The sequence below is a fragment of the Harmonia axyridis genome, chromosome X (genome assembly GCF_914767665.1).
Source record: "Harmonia axyridis chromosome X, icHarAxyr1.1, whole genome shotgun sequence".
NCBI classification, from domain to species: Eukaryota; Metazoa; Arthropoda; class Insecta; order Coleoptera; family Coccinellidae; genus Harmonia; species Harmonia axyridis.
Window position 1 is genome coordinate 17,241,331 of NC_059508.1, and position 22,558 is coordinate 17,263,888.

At 34.3% G+C, this 22,558-nt stretch overlaps 3 protein-coding genes across 8 annotated transcripts in view; 2 read left to right on the plus strand and 1 right to left on the minus strand.

Moving 5' to 3' along the window:
• The window catches only part of LOC123686274 (filamin-A), a 47,983-nt gene extending 37,993 nt beyond the window's left edge, over positions 1 to 9,990 (plus strand). For all 6 annotated transcript variants that reach the window (XM_045626302.1, XM_045626305.1, XM_045626306.1 and 3 more), the window contains 9 exons: positions 8 to 180; positions 243 to 351; positions 470 to 634; positions 705 to 944; positions 2,362 to 2,555; positions 5,226 to 5,451; positions 7,100 to 7,315; positions 7,379 to 7,600; positions 9,132 to 9,990. In XM_045626302.1, coding sequence (XP_045482258.1) covers positions 8 to 180; positions 243 to 351; positions 470 to 634; positions 705 to 944; positions 2,362 to 2,555; positions 5,226 to 5,451; positions 7,100 to 7,315; positions 7,379 to 7,600; positions 9,132 to 9,316 — 1,730 coding nt within the window. In that variant the 3' untranslated portion in view covers positions 9,317 to 9,990. The remainder of the gene's footprint in view (positions 1 to 7; positions 181 to 242; positions 352 to 469; positions 635 to 704; positions 945 to 2,361; positions 2,556 to 5,225; positions 5,452 to 7,099; positions 7,316 to 7,378; positions 7,601 to 9,131) is intronic.
• A 5,008-nt stretch (positions 9,991 to 14,998) lies between these two features.
• Positions 14,999 to 19,659, minus strand: LOC123686278 (solute carrier family 35 member C2). Its single transcript, XM_045626311.1, has 6 exons — positions 18,923 to 19,659; positions 18,653 to 18,867; positions 18,395 to 18,467; positions 18,086 to 18,338; positions 17,684 to 17,859; positions 14,999 to 17,086 (listed from the first exon to the last, which is right to left on the minus strand). Exons 1-6 carry the CDS (start codon positions 19,121 to 19,123, stop codon positions 16,799 to 16,801), a joined length of 1,206 nt encoding a protein of 401 aa, XP_045482267.1. The 5' UTR covers positions 19,124 to 19,659; the 3' UTR covers positions 14,999 to 16,798.
• A 46-nt stretch (positions 19,660 to 19,705) lies between these two features.
• LOC123686277 (katanin p60 ATPase-containing subunit A-like 1) lies at positions 19,706 to 22,084 on the plus strand. The gene is made up of 6 exons (XM_045626310.1): positions 19,706 to 19,845; positions 19,998 to 20,224; positions 20,282 to 20,472; positions 20,559 to 20,950; positions 21,052 to 21,545; positions 21,601 to 22,084. Exons 2-6 carry the CDS (start codon positions 20,063 to 20,065, stop codon positions 21,865 to 21,867), a joined length of 1,506 nt encoding a protein of 501 aa, XP_045482266.1. The 5' UTR covers positions 19,706 to 19,845; positions 19,998 to 20,062; the 3' UTR covers positions 21,868 to 22,084.
• The last annotated feature ends 474 nt before the right edge of the window (positions 22,085 to 22,558 follow it).

The window sequence follows — 22,558 nt, forward strand, 5'->3', positions numbered from 1 at the left end:
GTTTCAGGATTCGGTGGTCTTTCTCTGTCAATTGAAGGACCTAGCAAAGCAGAGATCCAGTGCAAGGATAATTCCGATGGTACCCTCAACATATCCTACAAACCCACGGAACCTGGATATTATATAATCAACTTGAAATTCGCCGACCACCATGTCAATGGATCTCCTTACACTGTGAAGGTAAATGAATGTGAAATTAAAACTGAATTTCCTATAACTACGAATTGTTTTTCTTGCTTTAGGTAACCGGAGAAGGAACCAATAGGCAACGTGAGAAAATCCAACGACAAAGGGATGCTGTTCCAGTAACAGAAGTTGGTAGTAAATGTAGATTAACGTTCAAGATGCCAGGTAAGTCCCAAGTAAAACCTAATCAAAGTTGCTCAAAATCTGGATAATATTCCTGTAGACCAGATGGGCTTTGCAAAACTTATCCTTATAAAGGAACTTCATGATTGTTCTCTTCAAGGTATCACATCATTCGACCTTGGTGCTACTGTTACGTCTCCGGGTGGTGTCACAGAAGCTGCTGAAATAAACGAGGTCGAAGATGGACTATATGCTGTACATTTTGTACCCAAAGAACTGGGAGTCCATACAGTTTCAGTCAAATACAAGGATATTCATATTCCTGGTAAGGAACACTTCTAAGCAAAAATTGGCGGGAGTGATATGGACCCTCGATAATTTTTTTTATATTTCAGGATCTCCATTCCAGTTTACTGTGGGACCATACAGGGACCATGGTGCCCATTTGGTGAAAGCAGGAGGTCAGGGATTGGAAAGGGGTGAACAAGGTGAACTCAACGAGTTCAACGTATGGACCAGAGAAGCTGGAAGTGGCCAACTCGCTATCTCAGTCGAAGGACCAAGCAAAGCAGAAATCAACTTCACCGATCGCAAAGATGGATCTTGCGATGTGTCATACAAAGTTTCGGAGCCTGGTAAGTAGCTTGTTTATGTACCCGACAAATTTTGACTGATTAGTACACTGCAATCTATTCGCGTAATATTAGATTTGTTGGGGGACAGGTTAAATTAATGTTTATTCTTAGACTGTAAGGTCTCACCTATTTACATTGCGTATTACTAGTGGAGCTGGCGCTTATTCCACTCACTTATTTCCCCCATTCAAAATATCATTTCGAGTCGATAAATTCGTATATCGATTTTGATTTCGAGAGAAGACAAATGACGATGCTAAGTAGAATGGACGAGTACATGAATCTGATAGATCATTACTACACAAATCAAGTCAGTTTCTTGGAAGCTATTCAAGTTATCATGAGTGCTCTCTTATTTAGTAGGTAGCTTAATTGATACGTTTCAAGTCTACGAGCAGTCTGAACAGATAATAAAATGTAACTAGGCAAGTGATCAATGAGTCATTCTTAACTGAATTGTTTTCTTTTGTTATCAAAATTTACCACGGTGCACATAATTTTGATATTTGTCAAAAATATCTATTTTTGAGTTCTATTTATCGTCTACATATTTTTACTTGGAGTGATTCCAAGTTGTTATTTTATAATGGTAGGCAAGACCAGAAAAGTAAATTCATGGTAAAAAAATAGGAGAAACCATGATTTTAAGGAAATCACACCTACTATTATGGGAAATACAATCAACATTCGCCCATCAGGCAATTAACACATAAAGTGCAATAATGACTCTTTTGGCAATTTCATAGTAAAATGATCTTTTTCTAGAACCATCCCAATGATTTATTATTAGGAATAATGTACCAAAATTGAATTCATGTTTTTTCTGATCATATTTCTGAAATAGTGCCAGAATCCCAAGGGCAATTTAATTACAATATTTTTCACGTATCATTTAGTAAAAATTTTCTGAAAATTAAAGAATTCCAACTTAATGATGAAGGACAACAGGTGCTGATCTACTAAATAATATGGTACGATTCCAAATTTCTGCGATTGCGACACATTTTATTTAATTTATCAATCAAAATATAGAGCATATGATCCATAAAGCAGCACGGTAATGCTCATATCATTCGAGCACATGACTTGGGTAATATTCAACAAAATGTTATAATACTACAGAATGTGGCATTATAATTCTTCAAAAAAATTGGTCTTATGATAAATGTTGCCCTTTTTGCTGATCTGACCTTATAAGCTTATTGCGTACTTCAAAATGAACTTATTATCGTTTATACTTCAACGTGACGTCACTGATGACGTCATATCGCGTTAAAAAATTGCTTTTTTCGAATTTGCCTTGTTTTTCAATCGGATTCTTGATGTTTCAAAACGTGAAATGTGAACGTGATCGTTTCTAGTTTTCAACGGATATCCCTGAAGGAAACATCGACGATATTATTTTTTACGTTTGCAGGTGAATACCGCATTGGTCTGAAATTCAACGACCAACACGTTCCGGACTCTCCCTTCAAAGTCTACATATCCCCGGCAGTGGGCGATGCCCATTTATTGGAAGTCATTCAATTTCCCGAAGGCCATATTCAAGCTGATAAGCCGTCACAGTTTTTGGTACGAAGAAACGGCGCCAAAGGAGATTTGGATGCAAAGGTAAGTTTCAATTATGTGTCATTGAATGGAATGATGGGAAAAGGTGCTCTTAACTGCCAATGAGCTGGATTGCTGATGAGGTTTTATTCAATTCCGTTTCCAGACACAAGGGCGTAGAAATGGGGGTTACTGGGGGTAATTACCCCCCGCCCAAGATTTTCAAAATAAAAAATTTTGGAAAACTCGCAAAGATGAAGAACGAAAATTTCTTCATAAAATGAACCAATAATAATCATTTTACTTTCCTTTGAATCGACACGTCAGTAAAACCCCTTTACGGTTTATGAGTTTATTATCGCTTTTAAAATGAGTACTTTTATTGCACTACAAGCTCTTCTTTGTCCGGGCTTCATTATTTTCCTTAATCTTTCTGCTTTCTCGGCATCGTCCCTTGTTTGCCATCTGTGATTTTAACATTCGTCATCGGTATACACTTACCCGTTTTTTTCGGTTTTTTGTATCATTCTCGTCCCAAAATTTCAATATGTAGTTATCAAAGGAATTAATTCGCATCAAAAAATTGTCTGGACTGTGTTGTACAATTTATTGTAATTCATTCAAATTGCAATCTATTTGTGAAGACATCAGTTTTGAATTGAATATATCTAGAGGATGTTCCTAAATTGGAGGTACAAATGAAAATGATAGATTTCTCGGATCATTTCAAGAAGAAAAGGCCTATAACATGAGTCCGCAAACGCTTTCTTTTTTAGATACAGTTTTTAAAGTTCAAGCTTTTCTCTGATAGCACCTTCCCTTCACAAGATATTTAATTTGAATTGGCGTAGATATTCCAATTCGAAGTTTTCATCATGTGATATCCTAATTTTGAATGCAAATCTACAGGGTGCTTTTTTTCTGGAAGGGTGCCCGTTTCTTTCCTACAGAATTCTTTGTGAACCATTGGTAGTTTAGAAAAATTTAAAAATAAACTCTGGTTCAGTACTACACTTTACACTGGTTTGTGGCAGTTTTGTCGTATATGCAATTGATTTCGAGAAAAAAATTCAAACAGCTCTCGATAGTAATTCTCAGGAAAATTCAAATTATTATAAAGATCCAGTTAGGTAGCTTTGATAAATAAATTAATCATAAGCTTTAGCACTTATTTACCAACTCTGTAGCGAAGATTAATGAAGATTCGATAAACTGGTTAAGCATCACAAAAAAGTAGGACTACAAGAATCACCATGTATCTCGAAAACAAAGCGTTTGCGTTCTCATGTTAATGGTCCATTTTATTTTCAAAATTATCCAAGGAATCTCTCATTTTCCTTCGTAACTCCAATTCAGGAACACCCAGTATAAGATTAAGATGGGAACAATCGAATTGTTAATAAAAAAATATATATCGAGTAATTTGGTTCAAACTTTGTTAGCAAACCTGTTTTTCTCACATTATAGATATGAGAAAACAATGTCGTCAAAAATTTTTTATCGATTACCCTCCCAAGAACAAAAAAAAGATCTACGCCCATGCTCGACATAGCAAATATAAATCGATCATTCGGAAACCAACATATGGCAATATTTATAAAGAGAAGATAACGTTGATAATATGAAACGCACAGCGCCACTGTTGTGTCATAGCGTCTAATGAAAAAAAAAAAGATGATTAATATGGTTAAATTCTAGAATTATATTGGCTCAGATGAATCGGAAATTCCTGGCATAATTTCACGCTGAATAAATATGTTCGTACGCCAAATTCTGTCTCTCTACAAAACGTTGAATAACATATTCAACTATAAATCATCTACTGGGTAGCCGATGTCAGTTTTGGAAGTCGAATAAAATACGTTTTTCCTGTATTTCGATACCTGTCAACGTTTTTTTCGTATAAAGTTTACGAAAATAAATTTTTGAAACGGAGAAGTAGGCTCGGAGAAATTCGCACGTTGAAACTCAGATTAAAAATATCTCCCTTCGAAATGGAGCTTTATTGAATATCACAGACACTCACTTCGTTGGCTTTTTTTTTAATTGAGTTAAATGAGAGAAGCACTTATTAACGTCAAGTCAGTTGCTTTGTTGCGTTTGTATTTTTTTTCACGGAATTTCGCATGGTTCCTTTATCACGAAATATACTAACTGACAAAGAAACTGCAACAGCTAAAAGGAGCTATTTAAATTTCAATTTTTTTTTCGTAAAACTTAGAAAGTATAGCAAGGAGTAAATGATTGAATTTGAAAAAAAAACGTGAAGGTTTTTTTCATGTACACAATTTTTTTTACTTGAATATTGTAGTCGTTTTTTAAACCAGCTGTTCGAGGAGATCCAAAGCCAATGTTTAGTTGTTTATTCCTTGCTATACTATCTATGTTATAACAACAACAACAAATTTTAATTTAAACAGCTCCTTCTGGGTGTTGCAGTTTCTTTCTCAGTTAGCATATTTGTTTGACTTTTCTGCAACTTATTTCTGAATTTCATTTTGATCGGATTAGTTTATTTTCAATTATTGACAAAACAGAATTTGGTCTGAGTATAACTTCGGAAACATCAAATCAATTTCTTCAGCAAATTTCGAGAGTTAGCAGCCGGACGGACAGATTTTTGACCACGAATTCTTCATTTGAAATCCCGGGCTCAAAATTCTAAAATTGCACACATTAATGAAAATATTTTATGGATTTTCTACATTTGTTGATATTGTTTTATTTATTCAGATTATTGGACCTTCCGGCCATGAGGATGATTGCTTCGTGCAAATTATCGACATGGAGGAATATTCTGTCAGGTTTATGCCCCGTGAAAATGGCATCCATAAAATACATGCCAAATTCAATGGTGTACATATTCCAGGCAGTCCTTTCAGTGTTAAAGTGGGAAAAGACACTGCCGATCCAGCTGCAGTCCATGCCACAGGAAATGGTTTACAGGACGTCAAAACAGGTACAGATGTGAATTTTATTTCGATTCATTTAGCGACATCAAAGATGGACACTTTCGGTTCAAATTTATAAATATCAACTTTATTAAAGTTATGATGGTTAACCAGCCATTTATTTTATATTCGAACACTGGGATATTGGGATTGGCAACTCACCAGAATCCTTCATTGATACATCTAGTTGGACCATCTCGGAAACTATGAAATAACATAGGAAGTCCTAATTTTTGTTTGAGATCGCCAGAACTTTTTACATTGAGTTGATTATGTTCCAATTTTCATATCAAAAAGAAATTGAAAGACTGAAATGTGAGAAATCAATCTTTTAAATAGAAAGAAGAAGATATCCAGATAGTTTGGAAAAGAGAAGACAAGAAATTGTCTTCATTCAAAAAACATTACGCTTCTTTCATCGCAATATAACAGGCCAATTGGAAAGTCCCCGGTCTACCATAGTAAAACACTATGTTTTTGGAAAAAATTCGATTTTAATATCCAACATAGTTGCCTTCGAGAACGATACAGCGATTATAGCGATCTTCCAACTTTTCGATACCATTTTTGTAGTACGATTTGTCTTTCGCTTCAGAATAGGCGTCAGTTTCGGCGATTACTTCATCATTGGCGCTGAATTTCTTTCCAGCGAGCACTCTTTTGAGTTCTGAGAACAGGAAAAGTCGCTGGGGGCCAGATCTAGCAAATACGGTGGATCCAGAAGCAATTCGAAGCCCAATTCATGCAATTTTACCATTGTTTTCATTGTCTTGATGAAACAGCACCTTGTTTTTCTTCGAATGGGGCCGTTTTTTAACGATATCATCCTTTAAACGATTCAATAACGCTATATGATAATCGCTGTTGATGGTCTGTTCTTTTTGGAGGTAATCAATGAATATTATACCTTGCGCATCCCAGAGTACTGTTGCCATAACCTTGCCAGCTGACTATTGTGTTTTTCCTCGCTTTGGATTCGGTTCATCGTGTGCAGTCCACTCAGCGCACTGTCGATTGGACTCCGGCACCCATTCTGCACACAGATTTCTCATGTACAAATATTTGAGAATTATATGATGTACACTTTCAGATGATATCTTCACAATGTCTGCTATCTCGATCAACTTCACTTCACAGTCATTCAAAATTATTTTGTGAATTTTTTCGATTTTTTCGTCGTTGACAGCGTCTTTTGGGCGTCCACTGCATTCGCCGTCTTCGGTGATCATTTCACCACGTGTAAACTTAGCATACCAATCAATGATGGTTGATTTTCCTGGTGCAGGCCCTGGAAACTCTTCACCAAGCCAAAATTTCGCTTCAACTGTATTTTTCCCTTCAAAAGGCAATATTTTATCAGCACACGAAATTCTTTTTTTTTGAAATGACAAAAGTAGCAATATCTCACAAACTAATGGTCGGACTGCTGTCAAATTTTGACATGTATCGTTTGAAGGTTAGCAATTAACTAAAAATGATATGGATTCAATATTAGCACCGCCATCAAACCAGAGACTTTTCAAATGGCCAATATCAATCAGGAATTAAATGAATTCGCTCCTTGATGGAAATTCATTATTGAATAAAATAAAACGAAATAATTTCAGTTATTATTAGTGTATGCATCTCAGTTCAAACAAGGCTATTTGATTGCAGGAGTGAAAACCGATTTTATCATCGACACATGCAATGCTGGTGTTGGTACCTTAGCCGTAAACATCGATGGTCCCAGCAAAGTATCCATGGATTGTACCGAAGTTGAAGAAGGGTATAAAGTACGTTATACTCCTTTAGCACCTGGCGATTACTACATAAGCATCAAATACAACAACCATCATATTGTAGGATCTCCATTCAAGGTTCTTAGCAAAGGTAATCAGCAGTTTCGAAAAGTTAAAAACCCCATACTGAGCTCTCGATTTCTTTTTCTTCCAGGTGAATACATCAAGCATAGAGACCTTGCTGATATTGGAGGTTTGGAATCATCTTCAGTACTGGTAGAGACGACACTGAAAACCGGAAAAGCTGGCGCTACTAAAGGACCAATTCTACCGAAATTCAAGAGCGATGCTTCAAAGGTTGTGTCGAAGGGAATGGGTTTGAAGAAGGCTTATCTTGGCAAACAAAACCAATTTACAGTATCGGCTCAAGATGCAGGTAATGTTTCATTTATAGTTTTTTCGAATGATATGATTATTTGCTTCAGTGGAGGCTCGTGAATATTTTTCATTGATCGGCAGATAGTTTATGCAGATTTTTACAGCACCTTGAAGTATTGCATCAGACACATTTTTATATTTTCCGAAATATACTAACTGACAATGAAAGTGCAACACCCAGAAGGGGCTGTTTAGATTTTAATTTTTTTTTTTGATAGTATAGCAAGGAGTAAATAATTGAATTTGGAGAAAAAAATAGTGAAGGTTTTTAAATTTTACAAACCAGCTGTTCGAGGAGATCCAAAGTCAATGTTTAGTTATTGTTAAAATGCCTAGAGCACGTGCACGCGGAATTCATCGCCAGCTAAGTGAATTTGAGAGAGATCGAATTTTTGATCTACGGGAGGTGGGGTTGTCATTTCGACAAATCGCTAACCGTACGAACAGAAATCCAACCACTGTTATGAGATGTTGTCAAACGTGGTTTGATAATGCCCAAAATCGATGAAGAGTAGACACGGGACGTCGAAGGGGCTCAAATGAGGTTCAAGATCAGCGTCTTAGACTTATGGCCATTAGAGACCGATTTGCGACAACTCGATCTTTGGCTGATGAGGGGTTAGTAAAACAAGGCCATCCTGTAACTGTCCGAACGGTTTAACGCCAGATAAGGTCTTTTGGACTGCAGCATTATCGATCCCATCTTTTGATACCTCTGACGGTTGAGCATCGCCGGCAACGATTACAGTGGTGCAGAGAACGTCAACATTGAATTGTGGAATGGCATCAGGTCGTCTTTTCTGATTAATCTCGATTCTCCTTGGGTGCACATGATGGCCGAAGAAGGGTTAGACGACGTCGGGGAGAAAGACGTGAACCACAGTTTGATGTTGAGCGTCATTTACACCGTACAGTAGGCGTTATGGTATGAGGTGCTATTGCACATGCAAGTGGGTCACCTTTAGTCTTTATTTGAAGTGCGTTACCTCGAAGAAATAGTAGAGCCATATGTTTTCCCTCACCTAAACTGGCTCGAGAATCCAATATTACAGTAAGATAATACCCGACCTCATGTTGCCAGAGTTAGTTTAAGTTTTTTCGAAGCGACCAATATGAATCTTTTGCCATGGCCTCCCAGATCCCCCGATCTTTCGCCCATAGAGCATGTTTGGGACATGATGGGTGGAACTTGAAAATTTTCCTCAGCCTCCATGGACTTTGGCAGCTCTGAGACATGAAGTACAGGTAACTTGGAATAGTATCTCTCAAGAAGAAATAGACCATCTTATTGCCATCAATGCCGAGACGTGTTGGGGAGTGTTTAGATAATCGCTGTGGACAAACACATTAATAACAAATTTATTAAAAAAAATTGTAAAATCTTCGTTTTATCTCCAAACTTCAATCATTTACTCCTTGCTATACTATTTATGTTTTACCAATCTGGGTGTTGCAGTTTCTTTGTCAGTTAGAATACTTATATTACATATTCTACAAGCATAAGCCATAATGTAAATTTTGCTTTTCAGGCACAAATATTCTGTTTGTGGGTGTTCACGGACCAAAAGGACCATGTGAGGAGGTGTTCATCAAACATCAAGGTCGCAATCAGTATAACGTGAACTACCTCGTAAGAGAAAGAGGAGATTATCTAATCATCGTCAAGTGGGGTGATGACCATATTCCCGGTTCTCCTTTCAAAGTAGATGTATAAACACTATTCAAAATTTAGGCTTTCAAATCCTATTTTAAATTTTTCGTTTTTATTATCATGTACATACCAAAGATATGAATATTTCTAACTCTATATTCCTCGCTTCATATATATATATAAATATATTTATCTCATATTTTTATTTTTAATTGTAAATATTTTTTTGTTAGTAATAAGTTTTTAATTGCTCATACCTTGAATATTATGCTGGACAACGAATCTCTTCAGCATTCGCTTCGAAAATATATACCTACCTTCCTTATAATGCTTTTGCAAGAGTTAGAAATGTTTATTTTGGTTCTTCAAATTTATTTTTCGATACCCATTTCTAATAATGCAGCAAAAGCAATATGGAGAATGGGAATTGCCCAATTGACGAACTTCTCATTAATCTGGTCAATTCCATTCGAAAAAAAAGTATTAACCTCGTCAGAATAATTATTTTGAATCTAATTCTGAAGTTATAACTCATCATTTCACAGTTGTTTTGTCCTCTTAGTATGAACCATTTTGAATTGATTCAGAAAATTTTAAATGTGTCATTGTTATTCATTCAGCAAACTTTAATTCGACTCTGATTCACTTTTATGTGACTTCAAGCTCCATTTTAAAAACCCCGTTATATAGGAATACCTATTTATATAATTTTTTTAATAAATTCGTTTCATCCTGAATGAGATTTATTTCCTTAATACCTAACATTTCTACAATTCTATATTCCCCAGAAAAAATGGCAAGTGAGGAGTCAATCCCATGTGTCGAAATACATAGTGAATAGTGACCTATTATTAAAAGAGAAAAAATTCATCAGAAAATTTGAGAATTTCTAGAATCAGACTCCAATTTCTAGACAACTATGATCACAATGAATGACCATCATGGAATTCCCTAAAAACGTCAAATATGTGTGATGGAAATTTTTTAGAAAGAACTCCAAAAGAAATTTAGTCACCATAATATCCGTTTAGAAGCGATGGCTCTGTATTATATATTACTCAGTACATAATTACCTTTAGATTGAAGTAGTGTAGTTTCGAAATTAATCAGTTAGAATACTGCGTAATAATTTTAGAAAGCGAAGATCATGGTTATACTTCTCGCTGCCCAAATGGTACAACTTAACTTAACACTTTACTTAAAATTATTCTCTGAAATGTCTTCCTTCTGCACCAGGTTCTGAATATCCTTGGAGATTATCTTTCTTTACCACCACCTTCATAGGTGTGGGGGACATCCTTCATGATCGTCATAATTCTTTCTAAATCAAAAAATAACTGAAATTGATTTCAGTTCGAGGAGGTTCTTTTTTCAGAATTGAAAAATTGTCTGAATGCCATGAAATCAATTTAATTTATAAACACACAGCCGTTAAAAAATTACTTTTGGTCGACCCCCGTATATGAATAAATAATTATTTTTAGATGAAAACTTTTCGGTCAACCCACATATTCCACATTCCGATTATTATGTCCAAGAACAAGCGATCGCAGCGCCAAATTTGCAGTTCATTTTGTCCCACTTTTGCGGAAAATGGCTGAGCAAGAATTGCCTACTAAATTGAAGCCTTAAAAATTTCATGGGTCTAAACCTAGGAAATTTCTCGAATTTTTGAACTGTTTTTTTTGTGGTGGATTTCGATATTATTTCGGAACATGAAGTTATTTCGTATTGGATTATCGATTCTACTAAGAAATTGGAATGTCATTATTAATTATATTATTAATGGTCTTTTTCCGCAAAAGTTGGACAAAATGAACTGAAAATTTGGCGCTGCGATCACTCGTCTCGGATTCGACAAAATATTCGAAATGTGGGTTGACCGAAAAAGTTTCCATCTAAGAATTATTTTCAATCCGCATACGGGGGAAAATCAAAAATTATTTTTTAATTAAAAAGAAATGACATTCCTGTAAAGGATGGCCCTCAAACTATGAAGGAGGTAGGTAGTGAGAATTCAACTCATGAGAAACATCCGAAGATGTTTAACTTAAAAGAGTAGAGAAATAGGGAAGTTCCATAAGTTGAAAGCATTCTTCTTCTTTAGGTGCCGTCTTCTATCGAAGGTTGGCGATGACTTCCGCAAACTCTTCTCTTGATTGTGCCTTCCTTATCAGTGACTGAAAATCTAGGCCAGTCCACTCTTTTATATTCCTCAACCATGTCATCTGTCGTCTACCAGGGGCCCCGCCTACCCTCAATCTTTCCTTCCATTATAATAATAATAATAATAATAATAATAATGAACTTTATTTCCACAAATAGAAGTACAAAGATATATAGTAGTCAGGTTGTAGCTTGATTGTGAAAAAAGGCGGAGTCCAGTCATGCACGCATGCATATCCTGCTCAAACTCAACCAAAAAAAAAAAGAAAAATCATAATTACATATTTACTTAAAGGCGTTCTGTGTTCACTATTTTAAAAAGGAAAAAAAACACACGAGACTTAGGAAACAGCAAAAAAGAATCATTCTTTATTCTGTTCATTGAGGTAGTATCGGAAAGCGCTCACCTTGAAATTTTTTATATTTAGGAGCTTGAGGCTAAAAGGAAGAGAGTTGTAGATCTTGGCTATATTGTAAGTAAAGCTTCTCTCAAAAATACTTGTTTTATGAATGGGTGGAGTGATAAGACCTTTATTTCTCACATTAATATTGTGAACATCGGTCCTATAGATTATTTTTCGATGAAGGTAGCAAGGTAGTTTATTCATCACGATATTATGGTAGAAACATGCCGAATGTAGCTTTCTCCGGAAATTCATATTCAACCACCCTATCTCCCTCAGCTTGTATGAGATCCTTTCATATTTTCTGATTCCATATATGAATCGTAAACAAGAGTTTTGAACTTTTTGAACTCTACTTTTAGTAATTTCGGTTAAGCAATCTCCATACACCACGTCCCCAAAGTTAAATGTAGACAAAATAAGAGAGTCACATAGTAACTTTTTTTGTTTCTGTGGTATATCATGACGATAACGGTACAGCATTCTCATCTTAAAATAGGCGCGACGTATGCAGCTCGAGATGTGATCATCAAATCTGAGTTTACTGTCCAATATGAGTCCCAAGTTACGTTTGCTGTTTTCAATTTTTATACTCTTATCTCTAATTTTTATGTCTATAATCGTGCTTACTTGTTCCACGTAGTTTTTGGGACCAAAAAGTAAGGCACCACACTTCTCGTGATTGAGATGGAGGTGGTGCAGTGAGGAATATTCAACAAGTTTTCCAAGCTCAGAGTTCAACAAAATACAAGCCTCATTTGCTTCATCTTTGTCGAAGGATATTAGTACTTGTGTATCATCGGCATAGAAATGGACCTTGCACCTGCTGAAAGAGTCAGCCTGCCTAGAAGTATACACTACATATAGAATTGCTCCCAGTATGGATCCCTGAGCAACTCCTCTCGTCACTGACAGTTCTTCAGATAATTCCCCGTCTATCATAACTCTCTGAGTTCTACCATCAAAGTAACTGTCGAAAAATGAAACCACGTTTTCGTCTAGGCCTATATAGTGGAGTATTGCTAGTAATAGTGGACGATTGAGGGTGTCGAAGGCTCTGCTATAGTCCAGGAAAACAAGTAGGCTGAGTTTGTTGCTATCAGTAGCACGAAGAATATCGTCCGTAATATCAGCAAGTGTAGTAGAGCAATTGTGAAATTTACGAAAGCCGGATTGCGTTTCAGGAAGAATACTGTTGTTTGTGATGTGTTTTATTAGTTGTTCATAAATTATTTTCTCCAGTATTTTCGACAGACAAGGTAAGATGCTTATAGGCCTCAGGTCACTGTAGTCTTTAGGAGAAGCTATTTTTGGTTTGGGGATTACTAAGGCTTTTTTCCATTCTGTTGGGTATACCGAGTTAGTAATGCAATAATTTATGAGGTGAGTGATATATGGGAGGATAAAGGGAGTGCACAAATTCAGCACATAGATATTGATGCCGTCAACACCACACGCCTTGGATTTTATTTGTGAAATGATTTTGAGCACATCAATTTCCGAGACTGTTCTGAGACTGAGCAAGGAGTTCAGCGATTCTTTTCTATTTTGGGAATAGAATCTTATGGTATCGCTCAGATCAACCAGACTATCTGGAATTGACGAAACAAATGCCTGGTTTACACCATTAGGGTTTCCCAAACTGCCTGGTAACCGTGTGTGGCCCCCTTTAGAATTACCGCAAAAGTACCTTATGATTCTTAGGAAGTTATATCTTTCATGCCTCAGTAGGTGCCCAAGATATGATGTTTTTCTCTTCTTGATTATGTCCAATAGTTCCCGATCCATATTCATCCTTCTCAGAACTTCTTCATTTCTGATGTGATCCGTCCACGGAATTCTCAGCATACGTCGAAATATCCACATCTCAAAGCTCTCCCCCCCCGTATGTCCTGGCTTAAGAACCTGAGGGACTGGTTTAACTGTAGTAGTGTTCAATCGTTCAGGGCTGCAGTCAACAGGGTCCGGATTGCTGTGATGATAGCTAACCTCCGATAGGAGATGCACTGCAAGAAGAAGAAAGCTCTCCAGTCGGCGCAGTGTTTACCTACTAAAGGTAAACACTTTGCGCCGACTGGAGAGCTTTGAGATGTGGATATTTCGTTGTATGCTGGGAATTCCGTGGACGGTTCACATCAGAAATGAGAAGGAAGAATATGGATCGACAATTAAGTTTCGCAAATGCTTTCTTCTGAATGTTATTCAAATGAACTTCAAATTTTCGCTACTTGAAGCAAAAAGTTATAATAAAATGAGTAATATACAACGGCTAGCGATCGATAGTGCCATCTAGGAAGAGTAGCTCGAACCGGTTTTGAAGAGGCGGTTCCAATCACAGGATTCTATGCGTGTTGGGTGACGGAAATAATTAGTTCAGTAAGATGCGGATAGATGGCTAGTGGACAATTTATTGACTGATTTATTATAAAACATTTCTAAATGTATTTTTTTTCTTGGGGTGGGTTATCGAAAAAAAATTTGTTGACGACATTGTTAACTCATATCTACAGGGTGTCTGGTGAGGAATGGGACAACGTTTAGGTGGTGATGAGGGATGTCTCAAGGATTGAGAAAATGCCATTTGAAATCATCTGAAAACTAAAATTTCTGAGTCCGGATCTGATTTTATTTCGAATTTTTCGTTCAAACAGATTCGTACTCACTCTATCATTGTTCATACGAAAAATCATCGGATTAGCTCTTATATTTCCTGAATTATGGTCATTTGAAATTTCCTCATTTTTTTCTAAAACCCCCTGTATATCAGGAATCATATACCTCAGATGATTTCAAATGGGATTTTCTCACTCCTTGAGACATCCCTCATCACCACCTAAACGTTGTCCCATTCCTCACCAGACACCCTGTATAATGTGCGGAAAAGAGGTTTAATAACGAAGTGTGAACCAAATTACTCGAAAAAAATTTTTTTATTACCAATTCTGTTTTTCTTACCCTATACTGGATATTTCTAAATACGCCCTTTAACAGGTATGAATAATACATGAATGGATGTAATAAATAGTATATTTTTTATATTTTCAAATAACTTAGTCTTCTGATAGAAATTTCTAAGGAAACATTATAGGGATAGTGTTGGTAATGTTTTAGATCAAAATGGAGAAACTGGAAGGAACATACTATATTTAGGAACAACCACAAAAAAACCAAAGCGATTAACTGATGGATATCTATTGATTTTAATCTAGCACTAGCAAGTTCACAACCTCGGGATTTCAATATTATACAAATGAAAAATAACTTCATAACAAGGCCGAAGAACATTAGTGAAAATTATTAACGAAAACATCAATAATTCAATAAATTATTTTTAAATCTCATAAAAAAAAATAACAAAACCCTTCACTGTGAAGAATTTATCTGAAAACATAACAAAACAAGAACATATCAAAACTTGACATCACTGGAATACACACAGCCAAATTGGCACTATGCAAAACATATAATTGGAATGTTTGATAAATCAAATTGCACTTAATAATCGAAACACTGAATTCTACCAGAATCGCTAACTTATATAACTGTACGGTTCGATAACTCAAAAATTCACATAATATAATATAGAATAAGTTAAAACTGTCTAATATTGATTCTGTTGAATTCGTACAACTTGCTGTGAAACCAGGATATATTTGAATGTAGAAACAACTCAAAATAACATTACGTACATCATGTTTCATGAGTGAATAAACTAACATCATAAATTATTTATTGCTGTAACAGATTGATGACACTAGTGGAGATATTTTCATTTCAGTTTGTATGAATGATCTTACAAACAGAAATATTATTTTTCTTTTAGAAACTATGAGAATGAATATTCTCATTTCGACATATTTGAATCTGTCAATACTTCATAAAAAAATCAAAGTTAAAAGTCTACAGTTCATAATAGTTCAATTCTTGGAGAACAGTATGGCACTTATGGAATAATTTGCAAATTTATAAATCATCATGGCTCATTTTGGTTAAGAAACCTGGTACTTGCATACTTTAAAACTAATACATAAATGGACAATGGACATATATCTTACAATTCAGCTGAACAAATTGACTAAAAAAATTAATTTTTAAAATTTTCTTTGATATCCCGATTTCTGCAAATTCAGAGCCACCTTTCAAAACCAATAAGCAAATAATACTACGAACCATTTTTCTCTTCAAAGTGAAGTAATCATCAATATTTTCCATCAAAATGAATCACAACATGACAAAGTGCTAAATTCACATATAAGTGAATATTCAGTACAAATATAGGTGCTAAAATATACATAACAAAAATAATGGAAATGTGCAGTTTATATAATAAATTCTACTATTACTACATGGTAATTCAAGGTTTCTGGGACATTACATGAATCTCAGAGACATCAGGGGTAAGAATTCACAAGTGAAATTGAGAAATTTATAACCATAAAATCTCTGAAAACGTGCATCATAGTTACTAGTGAAATTTTTTCATGTTAATTACTATGATCAGAAACCCTTTGAATATTGTAGTGAAAGCTTACGACTGTGAATATTGAAAGTTCATCAAAATCTAGAACATCTAACAGAAATGATATTGCGGTTCAGTCAGTACAAATAATGGCTATTTTCTTATAGCTCCACTGTGATTAGTGTTTCATTAAATATCAAGATTTACAATCTTTCAATTAGTTTTCATTATATAAAGATTAGAAAACTATATTTACTATCTTCGAAAACATCACAGAAACTAAGGGTTACAAACCTTATTCATTCAAAACGATAATATAAAAGCAGAATAAATGATTCTTCATTGTTGTAATCACCGGAACATGGCGATTAGGTATAGAGATCTAATACTCACCGAACAAAAAGAAAAGATTTTTCTGAAGATCAAACTGGAGATACAATATTAACAACAAAAAATGTAAACTTTACTGCAATCCAACATCATTCACATATGAAAAATCAGTTCGTCATAGGAACACTACCGATCACGATTCTTCAGAATGTCAAAAATTACTTGACTGTCGCTCTTTTCCTCATCACTTTCGCTAGTGAGATCATTGTTTGAAAATTTATCAACAAGTCCGTCTAGCTCTTGATGTTCCGAATCCTCTACATAACGACGAGTTGGAGTCTTCTTACCATCCCCCCTCAATTTGTGGATAACGTGGCTTGAAATACCACACAGGCAAAGAAATAGGCCTGCTAAGTTCACAGGCGATAGCTGATCTCCATTCCATAAAATTGCAAGACCCAGAACAAATACTTCCTGAAATAAAACAAGAAATATCTTCAGATTCAGGAAATTGGATCGTTTCAGAAGAAACTGCATCCTATAGTTCAGAAAATATATTAAAAAGCATTGACATAAAGTCATGAGCTTATTCCAATTTAGATAATTCTGGAGATTTGGCTGAAATAATTTCTTTTAACATTACACGTTATCATAGGATTCATAAATCAGTCTTGTGTAATCTTAAGTTACCTGAGTCTTTAAAATATGTACCTCCAAAATTCATTTGACCAGTAAAAAAAAAAGAAAAGAAAACAGAATTAAATAATGCTTCAACACAATATCATTTATTACTTTTTGAGGAAACGAAGAAGCATATGAAAATTATAAAAACTTGTTTGTAATTCTTTTTTTTTTTCATTTCAATATACCGGGTGAATTTTTTAAGTTGAATCTGTTGAAAATCTTGAAAAGATCTTAGTAAAAAATGTTTTGAATCAAAGGTTAATGGTTTTGAGGAAGAAGTCCACCTCTTCCATTAAATTTAATTATCCGGTATACAGACATTGCAAAAATAGGGAAAAATCTTGTTATGTAAGACGAAAAAATGTTATAAGAAAACAATCTACTTACTTTGAAAATTCCTGCTACAGACAAGGTCAGACTTGAAGTGTAAGTGACTAGTAACATTTCACCAATTTCCATAAAAAATGCAACAAACGCACCTGCTACGATTTTGAAAAGAACATATAGAAATGTGTTGTAACCATCAGATAAAAATAGCTGACAATTAACAATAACCATATTCCCTGAAATGAATAAATAATTAAATTATCTTTTTTTTATACATTTTCAGTATCATTAATACCAATAGGACAAAATATCTGCTTTTTCAGAAGGATATTTAGAAATGCAAGATGCTCCAAAAAGCATACACAGATAAGGCATTTGTTTAAGTTAAAATACTGAATATACTACGTAATGTTAGACTTTCTCAAAATCTGGAAAATTCAATCTCGTTTCAAAGCCTATTACCTTCTATTGCAATCGCAAATGGCAATACTGATAAAATCATCCAGGGTTGCATATGATACATCATGTCAATTGGATTCTGTACACCCATTTTTTGTTTTTGCATAAGCAATTGAACAAAAGTCCATCTAATCCCTGAGCAAACAGAAGCTAGCAATGTTAGTAAAAATCCAAGAAAGTTGAACTGAGTAGATTTGTAAGTGAACAACATCAAACCTATAGATATCATAACAACTATACTAAAGAGGCTCCAAGACTAAAAAAAAATAAACACAAGTTATAATGAGAAAAATGTATATTATCAAAACTCACTTTTTTCTCCAACTTCAGTAATATACAGAAAATAAGAATAAAAACAATTGTGGTTGATTTTGTCATAGTGTACCTGTAATTCATGATAAATGGATATCATCGAAAATATTTCAAAATGGTTCAAATACTACTGAATAAAGTTTATGGCATTGAAGAGGACTCCATAAATTTTTCAAGAAATTCTTAAAAAAAAACAATAAGAATCTTTGGTGCTCGGCAATACCATATGTTTTCTCACAAAATAGCGGATTAACTTACAATGAAATTGTAATCAGTTCAAGACCATAATTGGAAAACCCTACATCTATTCCACTAGAAATTCCAGGTGGTCCAAAAGAAATCACATAATCCTTCCATCCATACACAATTCTTTTTTTTACTTGCTTGCGCTCCAAAAATAACCTTACAAATAGAGCTAATACAAATTTTACAACAAGGTGAATTAGAACTGTAGTTAATGGAAAGTGAATAGTCTAAAAAATAAAATATTAACTAATATTGATACATAAATTGATGAAAAAAAGTTACCTCATACAGCCAATGCTGATAAAACGTTAAACCAATAGATGGAATATAATAGACAACTATAAGAAGTAAAGTGAAAAGAGATGTTTGTGCAAAGCTGTAGGATGTAGAATCTTTTTTGACAGGCTCAAAATCGTCTGCATCTTCGTAGATAGTTTCATTTTCTACCACTTTATATTTCAAATTATTCCTCCTTCCAAACATATTGGTAGATGAGTTTCAATCACCTAATTGGTGAAATAGCTTCAAAAATTGTAATGTATTTGCACAAAAACATCCGATTATCAAAAATGTTATTCAGCTATATATTGCTATTTTCGTACTTCTTGAAACCCAACATTTTTACCAAATTTCGAAATAATTATGGACATAAGCAGTGTAGTAACCATATCTGAAGCATTAACCTAGCACAATTGGCTGACCTTGGCAAACTACCTTCAGCATACTAAACAGAATTCAAAGCTAAAAATATTTTAAAAAGTGTGGTTTCTATTCAAAGATACATATTTCAAAACTTGTGGTTTCCATTCTAAGATAAAGTATCACATCTGCTAAGTTCCACTTCGTTTCAGGTGTAGGGAATTAACCATACTGGTTGAAACTGATTCAAATTGTAGTATGATTAAAAAATGAATTAACATTCATTATACGATTTCACATTCGAAAACTACCAAACACTTTTCCTTATAAACAAAAATAAGTAATATATTATTATTAGTAAATAGAAAGTATGAATTTGACTTCTACTTGTCAAAATGTCAATGACAAAAACAATGTGAAATTCAATTCAAAAGTTACGGATTTAACACATGTTAACACAGATTACAGATATAGTTTATTGAAAAAGTACAAATTGTGTAAAAAATCAATAACATTTAAAATATTGTTTCAATAAACCTCAAAAAACTCACTAAAGCAGATTGCCTGTGCGTGAATTGTCAGATACCATCTGTAGTCTGTGCATGTTAGAATCCTACATAATTTGAGCTTTTAGAATTCAATTGAAATCTGCTAATAATGATTTGATCCAAATAATATTCAATCTAATGACTTTTAATCTCAGGATATTTATTTTTAGCCTCATAGAAGTCACATTTCAAACAAATAAAATCAACAGTTTGTAGACCTTTAACAAGTTGAAAAATGAATCCTAGAGAGATTGCTGATAATCTTACACTGGCTCGAGAAAATACTATGATTGGAAATTATTCAAATGCTGAAGTTCTTTATATTGGTGCTATAGAAATGTTGAATCGGTTCATGAGAACAATTGTTGAACCATCACCTAAAACGGAATGGGAAGAGGTATAATTATTCTTAATTTGAAATGAATTGTTTTTTTGATATAGTCATACATTCAAGGCACTAAAGAAAGTTTCACTGGAATATGAAGGAGTGAAAAGATTAAATCAAACTTTACAGAACTTCAGATTAAAAACAAAAGGAGATCTACCAATCGGAACTAGAAGACTTTGTCGAGATGAACAACCTGTTAGGGATGATGATCCAGATGTGTGGCCTCCACCAACACCTGTTGAGTACAGTAATATTAGGTATTTATTAAGAGGCAATTTCTGAGTTTCTCGTCTCTAGAAAACCTTAATTTTTAATTTCTATTAAAGCAAATGTAATTCCACAGAGGTAATGGACCTTCAAAGTCGAGAATATCTAATGTAAAAAAAGTGGAAACGAAAAAGAGAGATTCAAGAGTAGTTTCCTCATCAACTTCAAGCAGAAGATCTGAAATCCTGAAAACTAAAGTTACTAAAAAAGATGAACGTCCATCCTCATCAAAATCAGATAGAGATCGAGATCAAGAACCAGTTGTAAAAACTGAAAAAACAGATGAACCAGAAGAGAAGAAATTTGAATGTCATGGTATGGATAGAGAACTTGCTGACACATTAGAGCGTGATATTGTTCAGAAAAATCCCAATATAAAATGGGATGATATAGCAGATTTACATGAAGCAAAGAGGCTCCTGGAAGAAGCAGTTGTGTTGCCAATGTTGATGCCAGAATTTTTCACTGGTGTGTTTGATTTTTATTATTGCTAGAAGAGATTTGGTAATTACATATTTTCATTTTCAAGTTTTGGATATTCTATGAATTCATCAGATATTTTTTATTAGGAATACGTCGTCCATGGAAAGGAGTGCTTATGGTTGGTCCTCCTGGCACAGGAAAAACTATGTTGGCAAAAGCTGTGGCTACAGAATGTAGCACAACGTTTTTTAATGTCTCTTCTTCTACACTTACATCGAAGTACCGTGGTGAATCAGAAAAAATGGTCAGGCTCTTATTTGAAATGGCTAGATTTTATGCACCTAGTACTATATTCATTGATGAAATTGATTCATTATGTTCACGCAGAGGATCTGAATCTGAGCATGAAGCATCTAGGAGAGTCAAATCAGAACTTCTGATTCAAATGGATGGGATCACAGCTAACAATGAGGAGCCAGGAAAGGTTGTTATGGTGTTAGCTGCAACCAATTTCCCTTGGGATATAGATGAAGCTTTGAGGCGAAGACTAGAAAAACGAATTTATATACCTCTTCCCAGCTTAGAAGGAAGAGAAGCTCTCTTAAGAATAAATTTGAGAGAGGTTAAATTGGATCCAGAGGTTATTATCGATATATATTGAAATGAAAAGCATTCTTACTTTATATTATTTTTAGGTGAACTTGGCAGATATTGCAGAAAGATTGGATGGCTTTTCTGGTGCTGACATCACAAATGTTTGTAGGGATGCTTCAATGATGTCAATGCGTCGAAAAATATTTGGTTTGCGAGCAGATCAAATTAAACAGCTTCCTAAGGAAGAACTGGATTTGCCTGTAACCTCAAGAGATTTTCATGAAGCATTAATGAAAAACAATAAAAGCGTTTCCAGTGAGGATTTGCAGAAATATGAGAAGTGGATGAATGAATTTGGTTCCTCATGATTCAAATTTGGTCATACACTGTTCATTATAATTTTTTTTTTATCAATTGACAAACCAAAAAAATATTTTTAACCTTTTAATCGAGTTGCTATAAATTCATTCCAATGTTTTCTAGAATGACCACATACTAATGTTTTTTAGCTCAGAGTTAACATGTTTTTAGTCTATCCCTAAATTTATGCTATGTTGATATAAATATTAAAATGCTCAAAATAAATGCGTCCTTTATTCAAATAACTATTTTTAATCTTACTTAATTGCATGAATAATGGTTAAGTAAATAAACCTTTATGTAACTTTCACACTGATTAATCAGGATCTTGATTAAAAAAAAGTGTTCAATTTTTTGGCTGATCCAGAATCTTACGCGTTGGTTACCTTTGAGGCAGAAATAAATTCTGTTCGGTAGTTTTGGAGAAAAACGGAGGTGATCATGACACAAGTTCAAAACTTAGTGGGTACACAATGTAATTTTTGAATTGTTAATATCCAGTTTTTGGTAATAAAAGCCTAAAAAGTTTTAGTTTCTGTCCATATCTTTGGAAATCGTTATTTGTTCCTTTTTCTTCAGAATTTCGAAAGAATTCGAAAGAATTCGTTCAACTTGAAAGACAATTCAGGAAAATGGAATAGAAATGAATCATGCTGTGTAGATCTATTTTTTGGAATTTTTTTTGAAATACGATAATTG

What these genes read in the sequence shown, in the direction of transcription:
- LOC123686278 (XM_045626311.1), bottom strand. Translation starts at nt 19,123, where the DNA reads ATGTTTGGAAGGAGGAATAATTTGAAATATAAAGTGGTAGAAAATGAA. An exon ending in GAACTGATTACAATTTCATT is followed by an intron (nt 18,468 to 18,652) that starts GTAAGTTAATCC and finishes CATGAATTACAG; the next exon opens with GTACACTATGACAAAATCAA. An exon ending in ATTTGCGATTGCAATAGAAG is followed by an intron (nt 17,860 to 18,085) that starts GTAATAGGCTTT and finishes TATTCATTTCAG; the next exon opens with GGAATATGGTTATTGTTAAT.
- LOC123686277 (XM_045626310.1), top strand. Translation starts at nt 20,063, where the DNA reads ATGAATCCTAGAGAGATTGCTGATAATCTTACACTGGCTCGAGAAAAT. An exon ending in GTTGAGTACAGTAATATTAG is followed by an intron (nt 20,473 to 20,558) that starts GTATTTATTAAG and finishes GTAATTCCACAG; the next exon opens with AGGTAATGGACCTTCAAAGT. An exon ending in AGGTTAAATTGGATCCAGAG is followed by an intron (nt 21,546 to 21,600) that starts GTTATTATCGAT and finishes TATTATTTTTAG; the next exon opens with GTGAACTTGGCAGATATTGC.